Source organism: Erythrolamprus reginae, chromosome 8 (assembly GCF_031021105.1).
Source record: "Erythrolamprus reginae isolate rEryReg1 chromosome 8, rEryReg1.hap1, whole genome shotgun sequence".
NCBI classification, from domain to species: domain Eukaryota; kingdom Metazoa; phylum Chordata; class Lepidosauria; order Squamata; family Dipsadidae; genus Erythrolamprus; species Erythrolamprus reginae.
Window position 1 is genome coordinate 17,957,419 of NC_091957.1, and position 18,513 is coordinate 17,975,931.

Genomic DNA, 18,513 nt, shown 5'->3' on the forward strand with positions numbered 1-18,513 from the left:
TAGGATTTCTGAAGGGCAACAATTTTATCGTGAAATCTAGCCCCGTTTTGCTGCTGTCGGGGACTGCAACTCCCGTCGGCTGTCGGCAGTGGTTGAAAAGACTCGAGTGTCACAGATAAAATTATCTGGAACAAATTGGCAGAGTTCCCAGCTGAATATGTCTAATTTTTAGGGTCTTTCTTTCTTTCTTTTTTTTTCTTTCTTTTTAATTGTAAGAAAGAGACTGCAAATATTTTTTATTTACAACAAAACACAAATAATGGGATTATTTTTCTTTTTTTCGGAGCAAATTAACTACTTACGGGCACATAATACGTTTCCTCTTCGCCGTGCCTCCGTTTCTTAACCCCGGCCCCCAACGCTGGGATACTTGGTGGATTCTGTTTGAAAGCTGGGAAGAATCATAGCATCACAGAAAGGAAGGGACCCTCGGAGATCATCTAGTCCAACCCCCTCCTGACGGCCAGGAATCCAAATTAAAGCTTGGAATTATCCTAGAAGGGAAGGGAACTTGGAGGTCATCTAGTCCAACCCGCCAATACAGGGCGGGTATAGAAACATAGAAACATAGAAGATTGACGGCAGAAAAAGACCTCCTGGTCCATCTAGCCTGCCCTTATACTATTTCCTGTATTTTATCTTAGGATGGATCTATGTTTATCCCAGGCATGTTTAAATTCAGTTACTGTGGATTTACCAACCATGTCTGCTGGAAGGTTGTTCCAGGCATCTACTACTATTTCCATCAAATAATATTTTTTCACATTGCTTCTGACCTCAGATTGGGCCCCCTTGTTCTTGTGTTCACTTTCCGGTTAAAAACACTTCCCTCTTGAACCTTATTGAACCCTTTCACATATTTAAATGTTTCGATCATGTTCCCCCTTTCCCTTCTGTCCTCTAGTCTATACAGATTGAGTTCATGAAGTCTTTCCTGATAAGTTTGATGCTTAAGACCTTCCACCATTTTTGTAGCCCGTCTTTGGACCCGCTCAATTTTATCAATATCTTTTTGTAGGTGAGGTCTCCAGAACTGAGCACAGTATTATTCCAAATGGGATAATACTGCACTCTATCCAGCAGGATCACAATCTCCCTCTTCCTGCTTGTTATACCTCTAGCTATGCAGCCAAGCATCCTGCTTGTTTCCGCTATGGCCTAACCGCACTGTTCACCCATTTGGAGACTGTCAGGAATCACAACCCCTAAACCCTTCTCTTCTGGAGTTTTTGCTAACACAGAACTGCCAATACAATACTCAGATTGAGGATTCCTTTTCCCCATGTGCATTGTTTTAGATTTGGAAACATGAAACTGCAGTTTCCATTGCTTTGACCACTTATCTAGTAAAGCTAAATCATTTGCCATATTACAGACACCTCCAGGAATATCAACCTTATTGCACACTTTAGAGTCATCGGCAAATAGATAAACCTTCCCTACCAAACCTTCCCCTAAGGATCATCCCAGAACTCACTCCTCTTATTGGGGTTTCCGTTCTTGGCGGCGTTTTCGTTTAGGGCTTGCTGTTCTCGGAAGTGATCTTCGTCGGCTTTCCGGTCTCGTCCAGGACAGGCACAGATTCGGCCTTCGAACGATCGGCGGCCCAAGACTTGTCCACTGAAGGGAAAACAATAGCACAGGTAGTCCTTAACATACAAATACAACAACCCCAAATTTCGGTCACAAAGTGAGACATTTGTTAAGCAAGTTTTGCTCCATTTTATGTCCTTTCTTGCCCACGGTTGTCACTAATTCTGGGCTGTTGGGATTTGGGGTTTTTAACTGCCATAGGAACATAGAAACATAGAAGATTGACAGCAGAAAAAGACCTCCTGGTCCATCTAGTCTGCCCTTGTACTATTTCCTGTATTTTATCTTAGGATGGATCTATGTTTATCCCAGGCATGTTTAAATTCAGTTACTGTGGATTTACCAACCACGTCTGCTGGGAGTTTGTTCCAAGCATCTACTACTACTCTACTACTCTTTCTGCCATGCGAGAGAACTAGTTTTGTGTTTGTGGTGATGACACCAGGCTACAAACTGTTCGAATTTCGCCTTGGGAATCCAAGGCAAGTGGATGAAATTGAGCCAGACACTTTCAGCCCTAGGAAGAAGGCAACGGCAAACCGCTTCTGGGAACAAAACCTTGCCGAGAAACCACACAGTCCGTAAATAGAAACATAGAAACATAGAAGATTGACGGCCAAAAAAGACCTCCTGGTCCATCTAGTCTGCCCTTATACTATTTCCTGTATTTTATCTTAGGATGGATCTATGTTTATCCCAGTCATGTGGGCCGTTGATTTTTCCAAGGGGGCCACATGAGGGCACTAATCAGCTGTAATAATTATAGTAGTATCCAGCCAGTAGATGGCAGTGTATACAAGTTTGGCTTTATGGTATATAGACTCTATGCTCTTTTTTTCCCTAAGAATGCGTTTAAACATAGAAACAGTAACCTAGAAGATTGACCGCAGAAAAAGACCTCCTGGTCCATCTAATCTGCCCTTCTACTATTTACTGTATTTTATCTTAGGATGGATCTATGTTTATCCCAGACATGTTTCAGTTCAGTTCCTGTGGATTTTCCAACCATGTCTGCTGGAAGTTTGTTCCAAGCATCTACTCTTTCAGGAAAATAATATTTTCTCACGTTGCTTCTGATCTTTCCCCCAACTAACCTCAGATAGTGCCACCCTTTGTTCTTGTGTTCACTTTCCTATTGAAAACACTTCCCTCCTGAACCTTATTTAACACTTTCACATGTTTAAATGTTTCGATCGTGTGTGTCCCCACTTTCCCTTCTGTCCTCCAGACATTCTACAAAATTTCCCGAGATTCTTGTTTTCTCACACACACAAAAAAAATCTCAACAAATCAACAGGACCCGTATAGAATGTCAACGGTATCAACTCCCATTTCAACCCAGGGATTCGTTTGCGGTGCTTAGATTTTAATCTCAACGATGGCCTTGCAGAGCGGGATTCCAGAGGAACTCACTCTCTTGTTTCCAGTGTGATGATGATTAAAATCGGTCTTCGGTTCATGCCTCCCACGCAGCTGCTGTTACACATGAAGTTGTACAGGATGGTGGTAAATTCTGTGCCCACCTGGACAAGACAGAAACGAGAGAGGGGTTCGTTTTCCCAAACGAATGGAGGGTGGAATTCATACGTTACATGTTCTGACCCCGCTTCTCAACCACGACAAACTCTCTGAAGTTAAACCAAGGATTCATTTATTACAACCCTGGCAAAAAGTTTCCTTCTCACTGCAGGATAACAAGTCCACCCGGCTGGAAGATGAATAGTCATCTGATTTTTTCTGGCCAAAAATGTGAAATTTATTTTGGTTAAAAATAGTCTCCCTTCCAACTCCTCACCCAGCCTGACTTAGCTCGCAGCTGGGTTCTGCCCCTTTAAATGAGAGCCTGCAGAACCTGGCTGCAGTTACTTGGAAGGCCACCAGATGGTGCCAGCTGTGTTTCCCCCCCCCCCAAACTTTATTACTGCCTGCAAAGAAATCAATTCCGCCAATGAAAATTAAACCTGCAATGGAAATTATGGCTCAACATCGGAAGCGAAAGAAAAGGCTCAGCCTCTGCTCCTTTCAAGGCATTAAGTTTGCAAGAACAATTTCCTGAAAGTGCCACTTTCCCGGCCACGAGCAATGCCAGTTTTTTCTTCCTGGACCTTCAAGCACCTTTGGCAGCCTGGAAAGCAAAGCAAAGCAGCCCATAACTATGCGGACCCAACACGTCACCTGGGGGGACTCATAAGGGACCATGACACTCTGCCTTCCCGTCACGGGGTCGTCAACGTACTGGGAGAGATTGTTGCCTTCCACCCGGATCAAATGGCTGGCGGGTGCTGAGAGGCCTAGAAAAAGCAGAAAGCTGTTTTATTGCAAAGTTGCAGATTTAAGCAAAGAAATTGCATTGCAGGAAGAGGAAGACGAAAAGGAGGAGAAAGAGGAGGAGGAGGAGAAGGAAAAGAAAGAAGGTCATGACAGCTGTCAGCCTTGATAGCTTCAAGACAGAATGAGACAGATTCATGGATGCGAAGTGTATAGGTGGTTATTGAAAGGGATGTCCAAATGCCGGCTCAATGTTGGTTGAGGCGGGCAGGATTCCCTTAGGTCCCATTTGTTGGGGGTCCAGGGAAAGGGAGGGTCTTCTCTTTCTGCTTAAGGTCCTCGTGGACAATTGGTGGGCCACTGTGGGCCACACAATGCTGGACTCGATGGGCTTTGGCCTGATTCAACATGGGTTTTCTTAGGTTCTTTCCTTCCTTCCTTCCTTCCTTCCTTCCTTCCTTCCTTCCTTCCTTCCTTCCTTCCTTCCTTCCCGCCCGCCCGCCTGCCTGCCTTCTCTCCCTTATTGAAACAGATGTCCAAGTGGTGCCTTTATGTTGGTTCAGGCAGGTAGGGTTCCCTTGGGTCCCATTTATTGGGGGTCAAGGGAAAGAGAGGGTTTTGCCTTATCTTTCTGCTCAAGATCCCCATGGACCACTGTGGGACACAGAATGCTGGACTCGATGGGTTTTGGCCTGATTCAGCATGGCTCCTCTAATGTTCTTATGTTCTTAAAGAAGGAGGAGAGAGAGAGGAAGAAGAGAAGGAGAAGGAGGAGGAGAAGAGGAGGAAGAAGAGGAAGTAGTAGTAGTAGTAGAAGAGGAAGAGGAAGAAATGTAAACATTATCTGGATTCATTCATAATGGATGTGCAAAGTCTTAAGACATTTAATGAGGCAGATGACCAGAAAATCCTTTCTGCGGAAAGTTTTTAAAAGTAAAACGCACTTAGGTAGAAGCAAAGAGCCAAGTTCGAGATAAAAGCCAAAGAGTTTGAGAGATAAAAGGATAAAGGGGGGGGGGGGATCGCACCGTCATTAAAATCGCGTCCAAGCTCGTGATTCGGGCACCGTTTGACCACTTCGGTGACGTGTTCGGCCTTCTTATATACCGGCATGGCTCGGATAACTGTCCCAGGAGGCGGGGGTGTGGAGACCTTAATCTGGATCGGACATGTCTTCGCGATTTGACAGTAGAGTTTCTTCAGCAGAGGCGAATACTGGAAATGGGAATAAAATTCACATTAAGAGAAGGACCTGGGGAGACACGACAGCAGCCTTCCAATACAGTCATAACTCATCTTATGAACCCATCGTCATACAAACTTTTTGAGATACGAACCTGGGGTTTAAGATTTTTTTGTCTCTTCTTCCGAGCTATTTTCACCTTATGAACACAAGCCGCCGCCGCTGGGATGCCCCCCTCTGGACTTCCGTTGCCAGCTGAAGACTCCCCTCGCTAGGAAACCCCACCTCCGGACTTCCGTTGTTAGCAAAGCGCCTGTTTTTGCACTGCTGGGATTCCCCTGCAGCATCGCAAAAACACGGAAGTCCGGAGGTGGAGTTTCCCATGGAGGGGAGCCTCAGGGGAATCCCAGCAGCACAAAAACGGGCGCTTCGGCTGGCAAAAGGGGTGAGTTTTGGGCTTGCACGCATTAATCGCTTTTCCATTGATCCCTATGGGAAACATTGTTTCCTCTTACGAACTTTTCACCTTATGAACTTCATCCCGGAACCAATTAAGTTCGTAAGACAAGGTATCACTGTATTTGAGGGGCTGCCCGAGCATGCGTTATTTAAAATTTAACTTTTCAGGCTCGGGTTGAAGCAATTAGGTTATTATTATTTTTATTATTATTATTTATTAGATTTGTATGCCGCCCCTCTCCGAGGACTCAGAGTGGCTCACAACAAGAAACAGTACAAATCCAATACAATTTAAAACCCTTAATATAAAAACAATCATACATCTCATACAGACCATACACAAAGCGGAAACGGCCCAGGGGAATCAATTTCCCCATGGCTGACGACAGAGGTGGGTTTTGAGGAGTTTACAAAAGGCAAGGAGGGTAGGGGTAGTGGCAATTAGGTCTTTGAAAAGCAAGAATTCAAATCATTGCAAAACATTGCAATTCGAAAGGTCCGCCCCCCCACTCCCCAGAGTGTGTGAGCCACATTTAGTGATGTGGAGGCGTTTCATGTTTCTAGTCCTCATCGTTAAAAAAGTTTCGCACTTCTAGTCCTCGGCATTACACTTTGCAACTGGCCCTTGGAAAGCGTATTTCGGCTCCCTGAACTCCTTCTAAAATGCAATATCTTTGTGGGCATGCCTGAAAGGAGATGTGAGGCGAATGAATTTTAAGATTGTTTCGATCGGAATTAAATTAATTTGATGAAGGAAATCGGACAACTCTGGTGCGAAATTTTAAATCGCAGCCTTGCTTTTAAAGGACAATTTTCCAGGCTTTTGAATTGGGATTATTATGGGTTGAGCTCTCGCTATAGGCAGCCTGCGGTGGGGAAAATCCAACTTCTCTTTTCCCTAATTCATCCAAAATGTCAAAACTTTTGCCAATGTGGATTTATTCCCATCAACCTGTCAAAAATGTGGCATTAACTCATCCCATCTGGGATAATTGCTACCATAAAGCTTAATTATCGGCTCATTATCCTAAAGCCTGGTTCTTTCTAAATTCATTCCTTCGTGTGTGCGCTTTGGGATTTTTTTTTGCAAAGCCAAAAAATTGACTTAGCTGCCCAGTGATAAACAGGGATCTGTGTTCGAAACACTTCTTTTTTATTGTTATTATTATTATTATTATTATTTTATTAAAACAGAACAGGACACCAACATACATATAAGAAAATAAGAAACATACAAACAAATATAGGAGCTACTACTGCTCCGCTCTTATCAGAGGTTTCTGGAAAAAACCCTTTGCAAATCATGTCATACAAAGAAACATACTTATATGTCCTACAATTTACAAATTTATAGCTATTTACTTCTTTATAATATGTTTAGTTGTTCAATTATTCCTTAATCTTCTGTTCAACCAATCATAGACCTTATCCCAAACTTTATAGCACAGTGTTCCCTCGATTTTCGCAGGTTCGAACTTCGCGAAAAATCTATACCACGGTTTTTCAAAAATATTAATTAAAAAATACTTTGCGGTTTCCCCCCTATACCATGGTTTTTCCCACCCGATGACATCATATGTCATCGCCAAATTTTTGTTCGCCTTTAATAAATTTTTTAAAAATAAACTTTAATAAATAAACATGGTGAGTAATAATCTAAATGGTTGCTAAGGGAATGGGAAATTGTAATTTAGGGGTTTAAAGTGTTAATAGTTATTATTATTATTATTGTTGTTGTTGTTGTTGTTGTTATTGTTATTGTTGTTGTTGTCACAATCTGAAGTTAGTTGGGGGAAAGATCAAAAGCAACGTGAGAAAATATTATTTTACTGAAAGAGTAGTAGATCTTTGGAACAAACTTCCAGCAGACGTGGTTGGTAAATCCACAGTAACTGAATTTAAACATGCCTGGGATAAACATATATCCATTGTAAGATAAAAAACAGGAAATAGTATAAGGGCAGACTAGATGGACCATGAGGTCTTTTTCTGCTATCAGTCTTCTATGTTTCTATGTTGTTGTTGTTGTTGTTGTTGTTGTTATTATTATTATTATTATTATTATTATTATTATTAATTAGATTTGTATGCTGCCGGTCTCCGTAATAGTGTTGATGTTCATAGCCAAAAATAGTGTATTTACTTCCGCATCTCTACTTCGTGGAAATTCGACTTTTGTGGGCGGTCTCGGAATGCATCCCCTGCGAAAATTGAGGGAACACTGTATTCAGTTTCCTCCTGTCCCTTCGAAACACTTCTCAGGTAGCATCTGTGTAGCACACTTAGCACAAAGATGAGAAAATGAGCTATCAAACTGGAATAAATGACACCAAAGGGCAAGAATTCCTCGACTTAAAACTGTCCTTTGTTTAGTGACGTGACTACTCCGTGAAGAGTTGCAGCCTTTGCGTTGGGATGTCGTGACTCACAATATGACACTGCTGTGATTCTCTCTCATATTTATCCTTGTGGCTTAGTTGTGGGGATCGGCAATTTTTGTTCAGAGAAAAAGCTTCAAAAACCTTTGCCCTGTTAAAACGGGTGTGGGAAGGAGTTCAAATGCCAGAAGGACGGAGCGAGGAAGGATTGGAAAGGAAGGGAAGGAAGGAAGGAGAAGAGAGAGAGAAAGGAAAGAAAGGAAGGAGAGAGAGAGAGAGAGAGAAAGGAAAGGAAGGAAGGAAATGGAATGGAGGAAAAGGAGGGATTGGAAGGGAAGGAGGGAAGGAAGAAAGGGAGGGAGGAAAAGGAAAGTTTGGGAGGAGGAAGGAGAAGGAGGGTGGGAAATGAAGGAGAAAAAAGGGAAATGGGGAAGGGAGGGGAAGAAAGATGGAAGGCAGGAAGGAAGAAGAGGGAGGGTGGGAGGAAGGAAAGAAAAAGAAAGAAACAGGGATGGAGGAAGAGGAAGGTTTGGAAGGTAAGGAGGGAGGGAGGACGGGAAATGAAGGAAGGAGAGAAAAGGGAGATGGGAAAGAGAGAGGGAGAAAGATGGAAGGCGGGAGGGAAGAAGAAGGAGGGAGGGAGGAAAGAAAGAAAAAGAAAAGAGAAACAGAAACAGAGGAAAAGGTAGGTTTGGAAGGGGAGGAGGAAAGATGGGGAAGGGAGTGGGAAAAGATGGAAGGCAGGATGGAAGGAGGAAGGAAGGAAAGAGAAAAAGAAAGAAGGAAAAGAGAAAGAAAGGGAAGGAAGGAAAGAAAGAAAGAAAAAGAGGGGAAAGAGGGAAGGGAGGAAAAGGAAGGATTGGAAAGAAAGGAGGAAAGGAAGAAACGTAGGGAGGGAGGAAGAGGAAGGTTTGGAAGGGAAGGAGGAAAGAAGGAGGGGAAGGAAGGAAGGAAAGAAAAGGGAAGGCAAGGAGAAAAAGATGGAAGGCAGACAGGAACGAAAGAAAGATAAAAAAAAGTAAACAGAAGGGAGGGAGGGGAAGGATTGGAAGGGAAGGATGGAAGGAGGGAGGGGAGAGATTGGAAAAAGAAGGAAGAAAGGGAGAGGGAGAAGGGAAAGAGGTAGGAAAGAAATGAAGGATGGAGAGGATGAAGAGAGGGAGAAAGAAGGAAAGGGAGGGAAGGAGAGAGAGGGGGATGGAAAGAAAAGAAGAGGAAAGAAAAGAAGAGGGAAGGAAGGAAAAAGAAGGAAGCTGGACTCAAACCAATTGCCCCCATCCTCCACCTTCTTGGCCTTCCAGCGGTGACCCTTGACCCTGAGCCAAGTGGGCACCAGCGGGTGGGACCGCCCCCAGCCATGCAGCTGGTTCCCCTCCCCACCCACCCTCGGCTTCCCCAGTGGGGAGGGCGGGGGGGGGTTGGGGAGCCTGGCTTGGCATGCCCGCACCGTTCAGGGCAAGCCCAGCCGTGCCAAGCATTCCGCCGGCTTCTCCCCGCGAGCAGGCCAGCCCTGTGCCAAGGCGGGCAAGGTCCCTCCCATGTGCACACATGCTCGGAAATCCCTGGATCCAAAGATCACCTCCTTCCCCCCCCCCAAACTCCACAGGTATGTTTTGACGCCAAATCGCCTCCTGCCCCAACACGCCTCCCACCTCCTCGCTTGCTCTTTACCAGCCGTCCCCTGTTTGCGGGGAGGTTGGGAGCTGGATTCAGGAAGAACCAGAGAAGGAAGGAGGGGTAAACCAAAGGCAGGAGGGAGGGGGAGGGAGGAAGGAAGGAAGGAAGGAAGGAAGGAAGGAAGGAAGGAAGGAAGGAAGGAAGGAAGGAAAAGAGATGGGGATTTAGGGATGGAAGGAGGGAGCGAGGGAAGGAAGGAAGGAAAAGAGATGGGAAGGGAGGGACGGAAGGAGGGAGCAAGGGAAGGAGGGAGCAAGGGAAGGAAGGAAAGGAAGGAAGGAAAAGAAATTAAGAGGGAGGGAGGTGGGAGTGAAAGGGGGGAAGGGAAAAGATGGATGGATGGACCAAAGAAGAAAAAGAAAAAAAGAAAGAAAAAAGGCAGGCAGGAACCGGGAGGGAAGGAAAGGATGAATGGACCAAAGGAGATTAAGAGGGATGGATGGATGGAAAAGAGATGGGGAGGGAGGGAGGTGAAGGTGAAAGGGAAGGAGGGAAGGGAAAGGATGGATGGATGGACAAAGAGAGAAAGAAAAAGAAAGAAAGGCAGGGAAACAGGGAGAGAGGGAAAGGATGGGTGGACCTGGTAAGTTTGATGCTTAAGACCATTTTTGCAGCCCGAGAGACACTTTCCCCTCCTAACTCTTGCCATAGACTTCACAAGAAAACAAATACATTTCAACAACAGTCTTCGGAGTCTTCAGAGAGGGTCGGCATACAAATCTAATAAATAATAATAAATACTAAATAAAATAAATAATAATAATTAAAAAAACAATCTTGAAATCTGCATTACTCCAGCCCTTCTTCACCCTCCTCGGTGGGTACCTCTCCTTCCGTAGCCCTGAGCCACTGCAGAGCCCCCTCCTCTGGAGCCCCCACCCAGGACTTAAAAGAAGCTGCCTCCCCCCTTTCCTCTTTCCTCTGCAGCTGTATTGCCCCCCCTTCCTCTCAAAGCCCCCTCATCTCTTCAGCCCACCTCCCCCTTGGGCTCATCCCTGGAGCAATTGGGAGGCCCTGGGAATTTGCAGAAGGAAAAAGACAATTCCCAGCCAAAGATAAATCGACACACCTGTGTGTGTGTGTGTGTGCGCACGCGTGTGCAAGCACCAATTGATTTGATTAAAACTTTGCGTTTCCTAAATAAAAAAATAAAATGTCAGCACTTCCTTTAAACGGAAAAAGGCACTTCTGATCTTTTGCAGGGACTAGGAAATGAAGCAGAGATCTTTTTTAAAAAAAGAATTATAGTTAGGGTATTATAGATTTATTTATTTAGTTGGTTGGTTGGTTGGTTGGTTAGTTAGTTAGTTAGTTAGTTAGTTAGTTAGTTAGTTAGTTAGTTAAATTTCTAAGCCACCCAACTCCTTGCAGACTATATTATAGTTTTATAATATACACTGCTCAAAAAAAAATAAAGGGAACACTTAAACAGCACAATAGAATTCCAAGTCAATCAAACTTCTGTGAAATCCAACTGTCCACTTAGGAAGCAACATTGATTGACAGTCAATTTCACAGGCTGATGTGCACATTCAACTTTGTACAGAACAAAGTATTCAGTGAGAATATTTCATTCATTCAGATGTAGGAAGTGTTCTTTGAGGGTTCCCTTTGTTTTTTTGAGCAGTATAGTTGCATCAGATTTCCTGCTCGAGCAGGGGGTTGGTCTAGACCAGTGTTTCCCAACCTTGGCAACTTGAAGATATTTGGACTTCAACTCCCAGAATTCCCCAGCCAGCATTGAAGTCCAGATATCTTCAAGTTGTCAAGGTTGGGAAACACTGGTCAAGAAGACCTCCAAGGTCCCTTCCAACTCCCTCGTTCCTGTAGGCTGTAAAAGAGGAAGTTTTATTATTCCAGTTTTAATCTCTTGCAAACTCTGGGTGGCCTCAGTTTGCCTCTGAGAAAACTCCCGCCCCCCCTTTTTGGGGTGCATTGTGTTAAGCTATGGTTTGTTTAAAGCTGATTTATGGAATAAACCACCAAGTGCAAGGCCACCAACTGCAATATGCAAGTTTCAGTTTAATCATATCTTTATATTTACAGACAGACAGACAGACAGACAGACAGACAGACAGACAGATGAATAGATGAATGAAAGATAGACAGATAGACAGATAGACAAATAGACAGACAGACAGACAGATAGATATGATGGATGGATGGATGGATGGAGGGGGGAGAGAGAGAGAGATGAGATAGATAAACAGATAGATAGATGATAGATAGATAGATAGATAGATAGATAGATAGAATGATTGATTGATTGATTGATTGATGATAAATAGATGGATAGATAAATAGATAGATGATAGATAGATAGATAGATAGATAGATAGATAGATAGATAGATAGATAGATAGATAAACAGACAGGCAGACTGATTGATTGATTGATTGATTGATATGATGGATGGATGGATGGATGGGAGAGAGATGAGAAAGATAGATGGATAGATAGATAGATAGATAGATAGATAGATAGATAGATAGATTGATTGATTGATTGATGATAAATAGATGGATAGATTGATAGATGAGAGAGATAGATGGGATGGATGGATGGATGGATAAATGGATAGATAGCAAGATGACGTAGAGAGAGAGAGATTAAATGGATGGATGGATGGATGGATGGATACATGCATGGATAGAGAGAGTGAGAGAGAGAGATTAGATAAATGGATGGATTCATAGATAGACAGACACAAATTTATTTATTTTATTATTTAGATTTGTATGCCGCCCCTCTCCGCAGACTCGGGGATACGTATATACGTATTGGTATAGTAATATAACATAATATAATATAAGTGTAGATATACATATTTATGTATTTAGATTTGCAATATTTCTAACCCTCTGCATGGATTCCGGATCGGGTAGACTCCTAGCTAGACGGGACCTCGGAGGTCATCTAATCCGACCCCTTGCCCAATGTACATACCCTCATGTACACTGATGTTCCTTCCCAAATATATTAAATCTTGATCTTGGCTGGTTTTGTAGCATCGTGGCCACGATAAAATTACCCATGTGTTTTATCAGCAAAGTGTTTCCACCTTAATGGGCTTATCTGAGAAGCAACTGATCGTAGTTTATCGATCGGGGTTGCGCAAACTCTGGCTTAATTAGGATGTTGCATCCACTTAAACCCACAAGGTGGCTTGTTTATGGCTAAGCTTGCTTCACTTCCCAGGAAGGAGGCCGTCTTCCTGGGAACGGAGGCAGACATTCCTCCCCCCCCAAAAAAAAAACCCAAGAGAGGAACCGTTGTGTGCATGTTGTTGGTTTGTTCTCCCATGTCGGGACAGGACCGGCGGAGAGAAGCCCTGGGGCTAATGGCAGCCCTCATCCCACGCAGAAAAGCTTCCGCCTCTGTCAAGCCCCAACAGCTCCCGCCAGGCCGCCCCAGAGAGGGTGATGGCAACGGCCCCTGGCAAAGGGGGGGGGCACAGCTGCCATGGGTGCCTTTTTCTCTGGAAACTGGGAAGGACCGGCAGGTGAAGCGGAGGGGGGTGCTGAGGCCCATCCTGGCTCCTGGGAATTCTTTCAATGGTCCTTCCTTCCTTCCTCCCGCCCTCCCTCCCTCCCTCTTTCTTTTCCCTTCCTTTCCTCCCTCCCTCCACTCTTTCCTTTTTCTTCCTTCATTCTTCCTTCCTTCCTCCCTTCCTTTTCTTCCGTCTCCTTTCCTATATTTTCTTCCTTTTTCCTCCTTCCCCTTTCCTCCCTCCCGCCACACATTATTTTTCCTTCCTTCCTTCCTTCCTTCTTTGTTTTTTCTTTCCTCCCTCCCTCCCATTTCTTTTTCTTTCCTTTCCTCCCTCTTTCCACTCTCTTTTCTCGTCCTTCCTTCCTTCATTCATTATTCCTTCCTTCCTCCCTTTCCTTTTCTTCTCTCTCCCTTCCTACATTTTCTTTCTTTTCCCTCCCTCCTTCCTCTTTCCTCCCTCCTGCCACACATTATTTTTCCTTCCTTCCTTCCTTCCTTCCTTCCTTCCTTCCTTCCTTCCTTCCTTCCTTCCTTGTTTTTTCTTTCCTCCCTCCCATTTCTTTCCTTTCCTCCCTCTTTCCACTCTCTTTTCTCTCCCTTCCTTCATTCTTCCTTCCTCCCTTTCCTTTTCTTCCCTCTCCCTTCCTACGTTTTCTTTCTTTTCCCTCCCTCCTTCCCCTTTCCTCCCTTCTGCCACACATTATTTTTTCTTCCTTCCTTCCTTCTTTGTTTTTTCTTTCCTCCCTCCCTCCCCTTTCTTTTTCTTTCCTTTCCTCCCTCTTTCCACTCTTTCTTTCTTTTTTCTTTCTTTCTTTCTTTCTTCCTTCCTTCTTCTTCCTTCCTTCCTTCCTTCTTTCCCTCCCTCCTATAGGAGAAGATAGTAGGATAGAATAGAATAAGAATATGGAATGGAATGAAATGGAATGGAATAGATAGAGTAGGAACTTTAAAGCTACACTAATCAGCATACTTTAAAAGGAAATTCCGTTGCATTCAGTTGTCCAAAAAAATAACCATTATGCCTATTCCTTTTTTTCCACAACAATCAATTTTTTAATTTCTTTTTTTTTATCCAATTGAGTTTAGGGAAGTTTCCATGAAGTTGAACGCTTCGATTTTGGATAGCATGGAAAGGCACAAACCTGGTGTGGTGTGTGTGTGTGTGTGGAGGGAAAAACCTGTGCGATTGTGTTTGTGTGTTGTTTGGGGAAGGGAAGCGCAGGGCCTGCGGCGTCTAATTTCCTTCCCGCCTTTGTACAAGCAGCTGCAAGGCGTCCCGTCCGCAGGGCAGGCTGAGACAGATTGCACGGGAAAGGTGCTAATAACACATATGTCGTCTCGCTCTGGCGTGTAGCGGCTTGCAAACCACAAATACCGTTAACCAACTTGGCCAAATGTGTCCGGACAGATCCCGGGAGCGAAGAGACAACGTTCCCTCCTCCCATTGTGGGAAACCCTCCACTTGCGACCACAGTGGAAGGCGGCATTCCTGTTGCTAAGTGAGACGTTTGTCCTGGGAATTTTAACCCACCGGCTCACAAACCCAGGCTGGACCCTTTGGAAGAAGCTTTTGATTCTGATCGTTTTAGGAACAGAATAAGAAACTGGATTTTTATTCCGTGAATGAACCGTTTGACTGGAATACAGAAGACAGGAAAAGGGAGGGAAGGAAGGAGGGAGGGAAGGAAGGGAGGAGAATAGAAAAAAATTAGGAAATAAGGAAAATGAAACAGGGAGAATAGAAAAAGAAATTAGGAAGGAAGGAAGGAAGGCAGGAAGCAGGGAAAAGGAAAGAAGGAAGAATAGAAAAAGGTAGGAATTAAAAAATTAAAGAAGAAATTAGCAGGAAGGCAGGAAGGACAAGAGGAAAAAATAGGAAGGCAGGAAAGAAGGAAAGAAAAGAAGGAGGATAAAAAAGTTAGGAGGAAGGAAGGGAAGGAAGGAAGGAAGGAGAAGAGAAAAGGGTAGAATGGAAGGAAAAGGAAAGAAAAATTTAAAAAGAAATTAGGAAGGCGGGAAGGACAATAGAAAAAAATTAGGAAGGCAGGAAGAAAGGAAAAGAAAGAATAAAAAAGAAATTAAAAGGAAGCAAGCAAGGAAAAGGAAAGAAGGAGAATAGAAAAAGGTAGGAAGGAAGGAAATGTAAAGAAGAATTAAAGAAGAAATTAGGAGGAAGGCAGGAAGGACAAGAGCAAAAAATTAGGAAGGAAGGAAAAGAAGGAGAATAAAAAAGAAATTTGGAGGAAGGAAGGAAGGAAAATGAAAGAAGGAGAATAGAAAAAAATTAGGAAGGAAGGAAAAGGAAAGAATTAGAGAAGAAATTAGAAAGGCAGGAAGAACAATAGAAAAAAATTAGGAAGGCAGGAAGAAAGGAAGGAAAAGAAGGAGGATAAAAAAGAAATTAGATGGAAGGAAGGAAGGAAGGAAGGACACAACAACAGAGTTGGAAAGGACCTTGGAGGTCTTCTAGCCCAACCCCCCTGTTCAAACAGGAGACCCAACCTAGTGATGCTATTCCTGCCTTAAGCAGGGGGTTGGACTAGATGACCTCCAAGGTCCCTTCCAGCTTTAGAATCCTGCCTTCTAGATTCTTTCATCTAGGTCTCAAGACTCAATGAAAGAATGATAGTTTCAGGGACGTTTTTATTCCTATTTCCAATCCGTTCAGCATGGAAAGAAATCTTGTTTGGACCTTTTAAAAACATCAAATTTAGGAAGCCAGCTCCTTGCAGCTTGCCCCCCCCTCTCGCCTCCGCAGACCCCCCAAAACCATAGTGCAACCCCCCCAAATGCCAATTAGGCCAGATGGAAGCGGAGGTCCCCCCCCACTTGCCAATTGTCAGGCCATCCAAAGGGACCGCACGACGAGGTGGGATTTGTGAAAAAAATATTCATTATCTCTCGGTTGGGAGAGGAGCAACAGCTGTGAGAAGGTTCCTAACTCCAACGTGCCCAAACGGGCAGATCCCCCAATTTTTTGCACCGGTTGGCGTGCGCTGTCACGCCGGGTGCCGCCGCAGCTGACCGATCGCCCGCTGGCAAAATGAATCACAGGCAGGAAAGGTGTGTGTGTGTTTTTGTGTGTGTGTGTGTGAAGTGGGAAGGATGTTTTCCCAAGAAAAACACAGTGGTGAAAAATCCTGACTGTGTGGACTTACTAGGGCAATATTTCCAACCCCTCCTCTCTCTTTCTCCTCTCTTTCACTCTCTCTCCTTCTGTCTCTCTCTCTCTCTCTGTCTCTCCTTCTTTCTCTCTTCCCTCTCTCTTTCTCTCCTCACTCTCTCTTTCTCTCCCTCTGTCTCTCCCTCTTTCTATAACATATTTTGCTGAAATATGAAAATGATATCTATCTATCATCTATCTATCTATCTATCTATCTATCTATCTATCTATCTTTATCTATCTATCTATCTATCTATCTATCTCTATCTATCTATCTATCTATTTCTATCTATCTTTATCTATCTATCTATCTATCTATCTTTATCTATCTATCTATTTCTATCTATCTATCTTTATCTATCTATCTATCTATCTATCTATCTTTATCTATCTATCTATCTATCTATCTATCTGTTTCTATCTATCTATCTATCTTTATCTATCTATCTATCTATTTCTATCTATCTATCTATCTATTTCTATCTATCTATTTTTATCTATCTATCTATTTCTATCTATCTATCTATCTATCTTTATCTATCTATCTATTTCTATCTATCTATCTATCTATCTATCTTTATCTATCTATCTATCTATCTTTATCTATCTATCTATCTATCTATCTATCTATCTATCTGTTTCTATCTATCTATCTATCTTTATCTATCTATCTATTTCTATCTATCTATTTCTATCTATCTATCTATTTCTATCTATCTATCTATCTATTTTTATCTATCTATCTATCTATCTATATCTATCTATCTCTCAAAAAAATAAAGGGAACACTCAAATAACACATGTTAGATCTGAATGAATGAAATATTTGCACAACAGCCTGTGAAATTGATTGTCAATCTATGTTCCTAAGTGGACTTCAACTCCCAGAATTCCCAAGTAAGGCCAGGGAAGGGGAAATTCTGGGAATTTGAAGTCCACCAATCTTAAAAATTACCAAATTAGGATATTCCTGCAAAAGAGAAGGAAGTTAGAAACAGTTTTTTTCTCCAATTTTTCCTCTCTTACTATATACAGTACAGTATATATATTTTCCTCCCCAACAAATAGCAGAAAATATTGAGCTGGTGTATTTATTTTCTACAACTGCAAAATTTGCTTGTGTGGAATTTTGGCAATGGTCTCACTGCGGCAAAAGAGAAACATGTGTGAACCTGTAATGTTGCATTTGGTTTTCCTGCCTGTTGCAAGGGGCTGGACTAGAAGACCTTTGAGGTGCCGGTTTTGGGTAGGGACGGAAGGCACGCTGGTACGCTTATGCAGGCCTCTTACTGACCTCTTAGGAATCGGGAGAGGTCAACAGTGGACAGTCTAAGAGTAAAGTTTTGGGAGTCAGGTGATACTACAGAGTCTGGTAGTGAGTTCCAGGCATCAACTACTCGGTTACTAAAGTTGTATTTCCTGCAGTCAAGTTTGGAGCGGTTCACTTTGAGCTTGTATCTGTTGTGTGCTCATGTGTTGTTGTGTCCACCTTAGACACCACTCCAAAATAATTGCACGTGGAAATGCTGAATATTTGAATGATATTCTGCAGTAACACAGGTTCGAATTTGATCCTAGGTAGAGGCAGATATTTCTCTCTCTGGGCACAATGAGAATATATTTGCCGGATAAAACTCCGTATTGGCGACAGGGAAGGGCAGATGGCCAGTAAACACTCAGCTCCATTCAGTTGCCCAGATTCTACCCATGTAAGGCTTTTACATGGTCATTAACAGAAGACGATTCTGCAGTAATACAGGTAGTCCTCGGGTTATGACCACAACTGAGCCCAGAAATTATATTGCAAAGTGAGTTTTGCCTTGTTTTACGAGCTTTCTTGACACAGTTGTCATGTTAATCATTGCAGTTTTTAAATTACTGGCACAGTCATTAAATAATCTGGCCTTGTCAGGAGGTCACAAAAGAGGAATATGCTCAACTAGTAAACACGGTTTGTCTAATTTTAAAAGTTCAAATAGTAAGCCTGACTTGCTAAGCTCAACTAGTAAACTTGGTTTGCCTGATTTATTAAGCTCAACTAGCAAACTTGGTCTGTCCAACTTACAAAGCTCAAACCTGGTTTGCCCAACTTCCTAAGCTCAACTAGTAAACTTGATTTGCCCAATTTATTAAGCTCAACTAATAAACTTAGTTTGTCCAACTTGCAAAGCTCAAGTAAACCTGGTTTGCCTCATTTCCTACACAAAGGTAGTAAACTTAGTTTTCCTGACTTCTCAAGCTCAACTAGTAAACTTGGTTTGCCCGATTTGTAAACTTTAGTTCCCCATTTTACTAAGCTT

The 18,513-nt window shown here is 43.0% G+C and overlaps 1 protein-coding gene across 5 annotated transcripts in view; it reads right to left on the reverse strand.

The window, feature by feature from the left end:
* TP73 (tumor protein p73) overlaps nt 1-18,513 on the reverse strand; it is a 68,016-nt gene that overhangs the window by 7,682 nt on the left and 41,821 nt on the right. For all 5 annotated transcript variants that reach the window (XM_070759086.1, XM_070759085.1, XM_070759084.1 and 2 more), the window contains 5 exons: nt 4,890-5,076; nt 3,769-3,884; nt 3,007-3,116; nt 1,478-1,620; nt 303-391 (listed from right to left, as the gene is read on the reverse strand). In XM_070759086.1, coding sequence (XP_070615187.1) covers nt 303-391; nt 1,478-1,620; nt 3,007-3,116; nt 3,769-3,884; nt 4,890-5,076 — 645 coding nt within the window. The remainder of the gene's footprint in view (nt 1-302; nt 392-1,477; nt 1,621-3,006; nt 3,117-3,768; nt 3,885-4,889; nt 5,077-18,513) is intronic.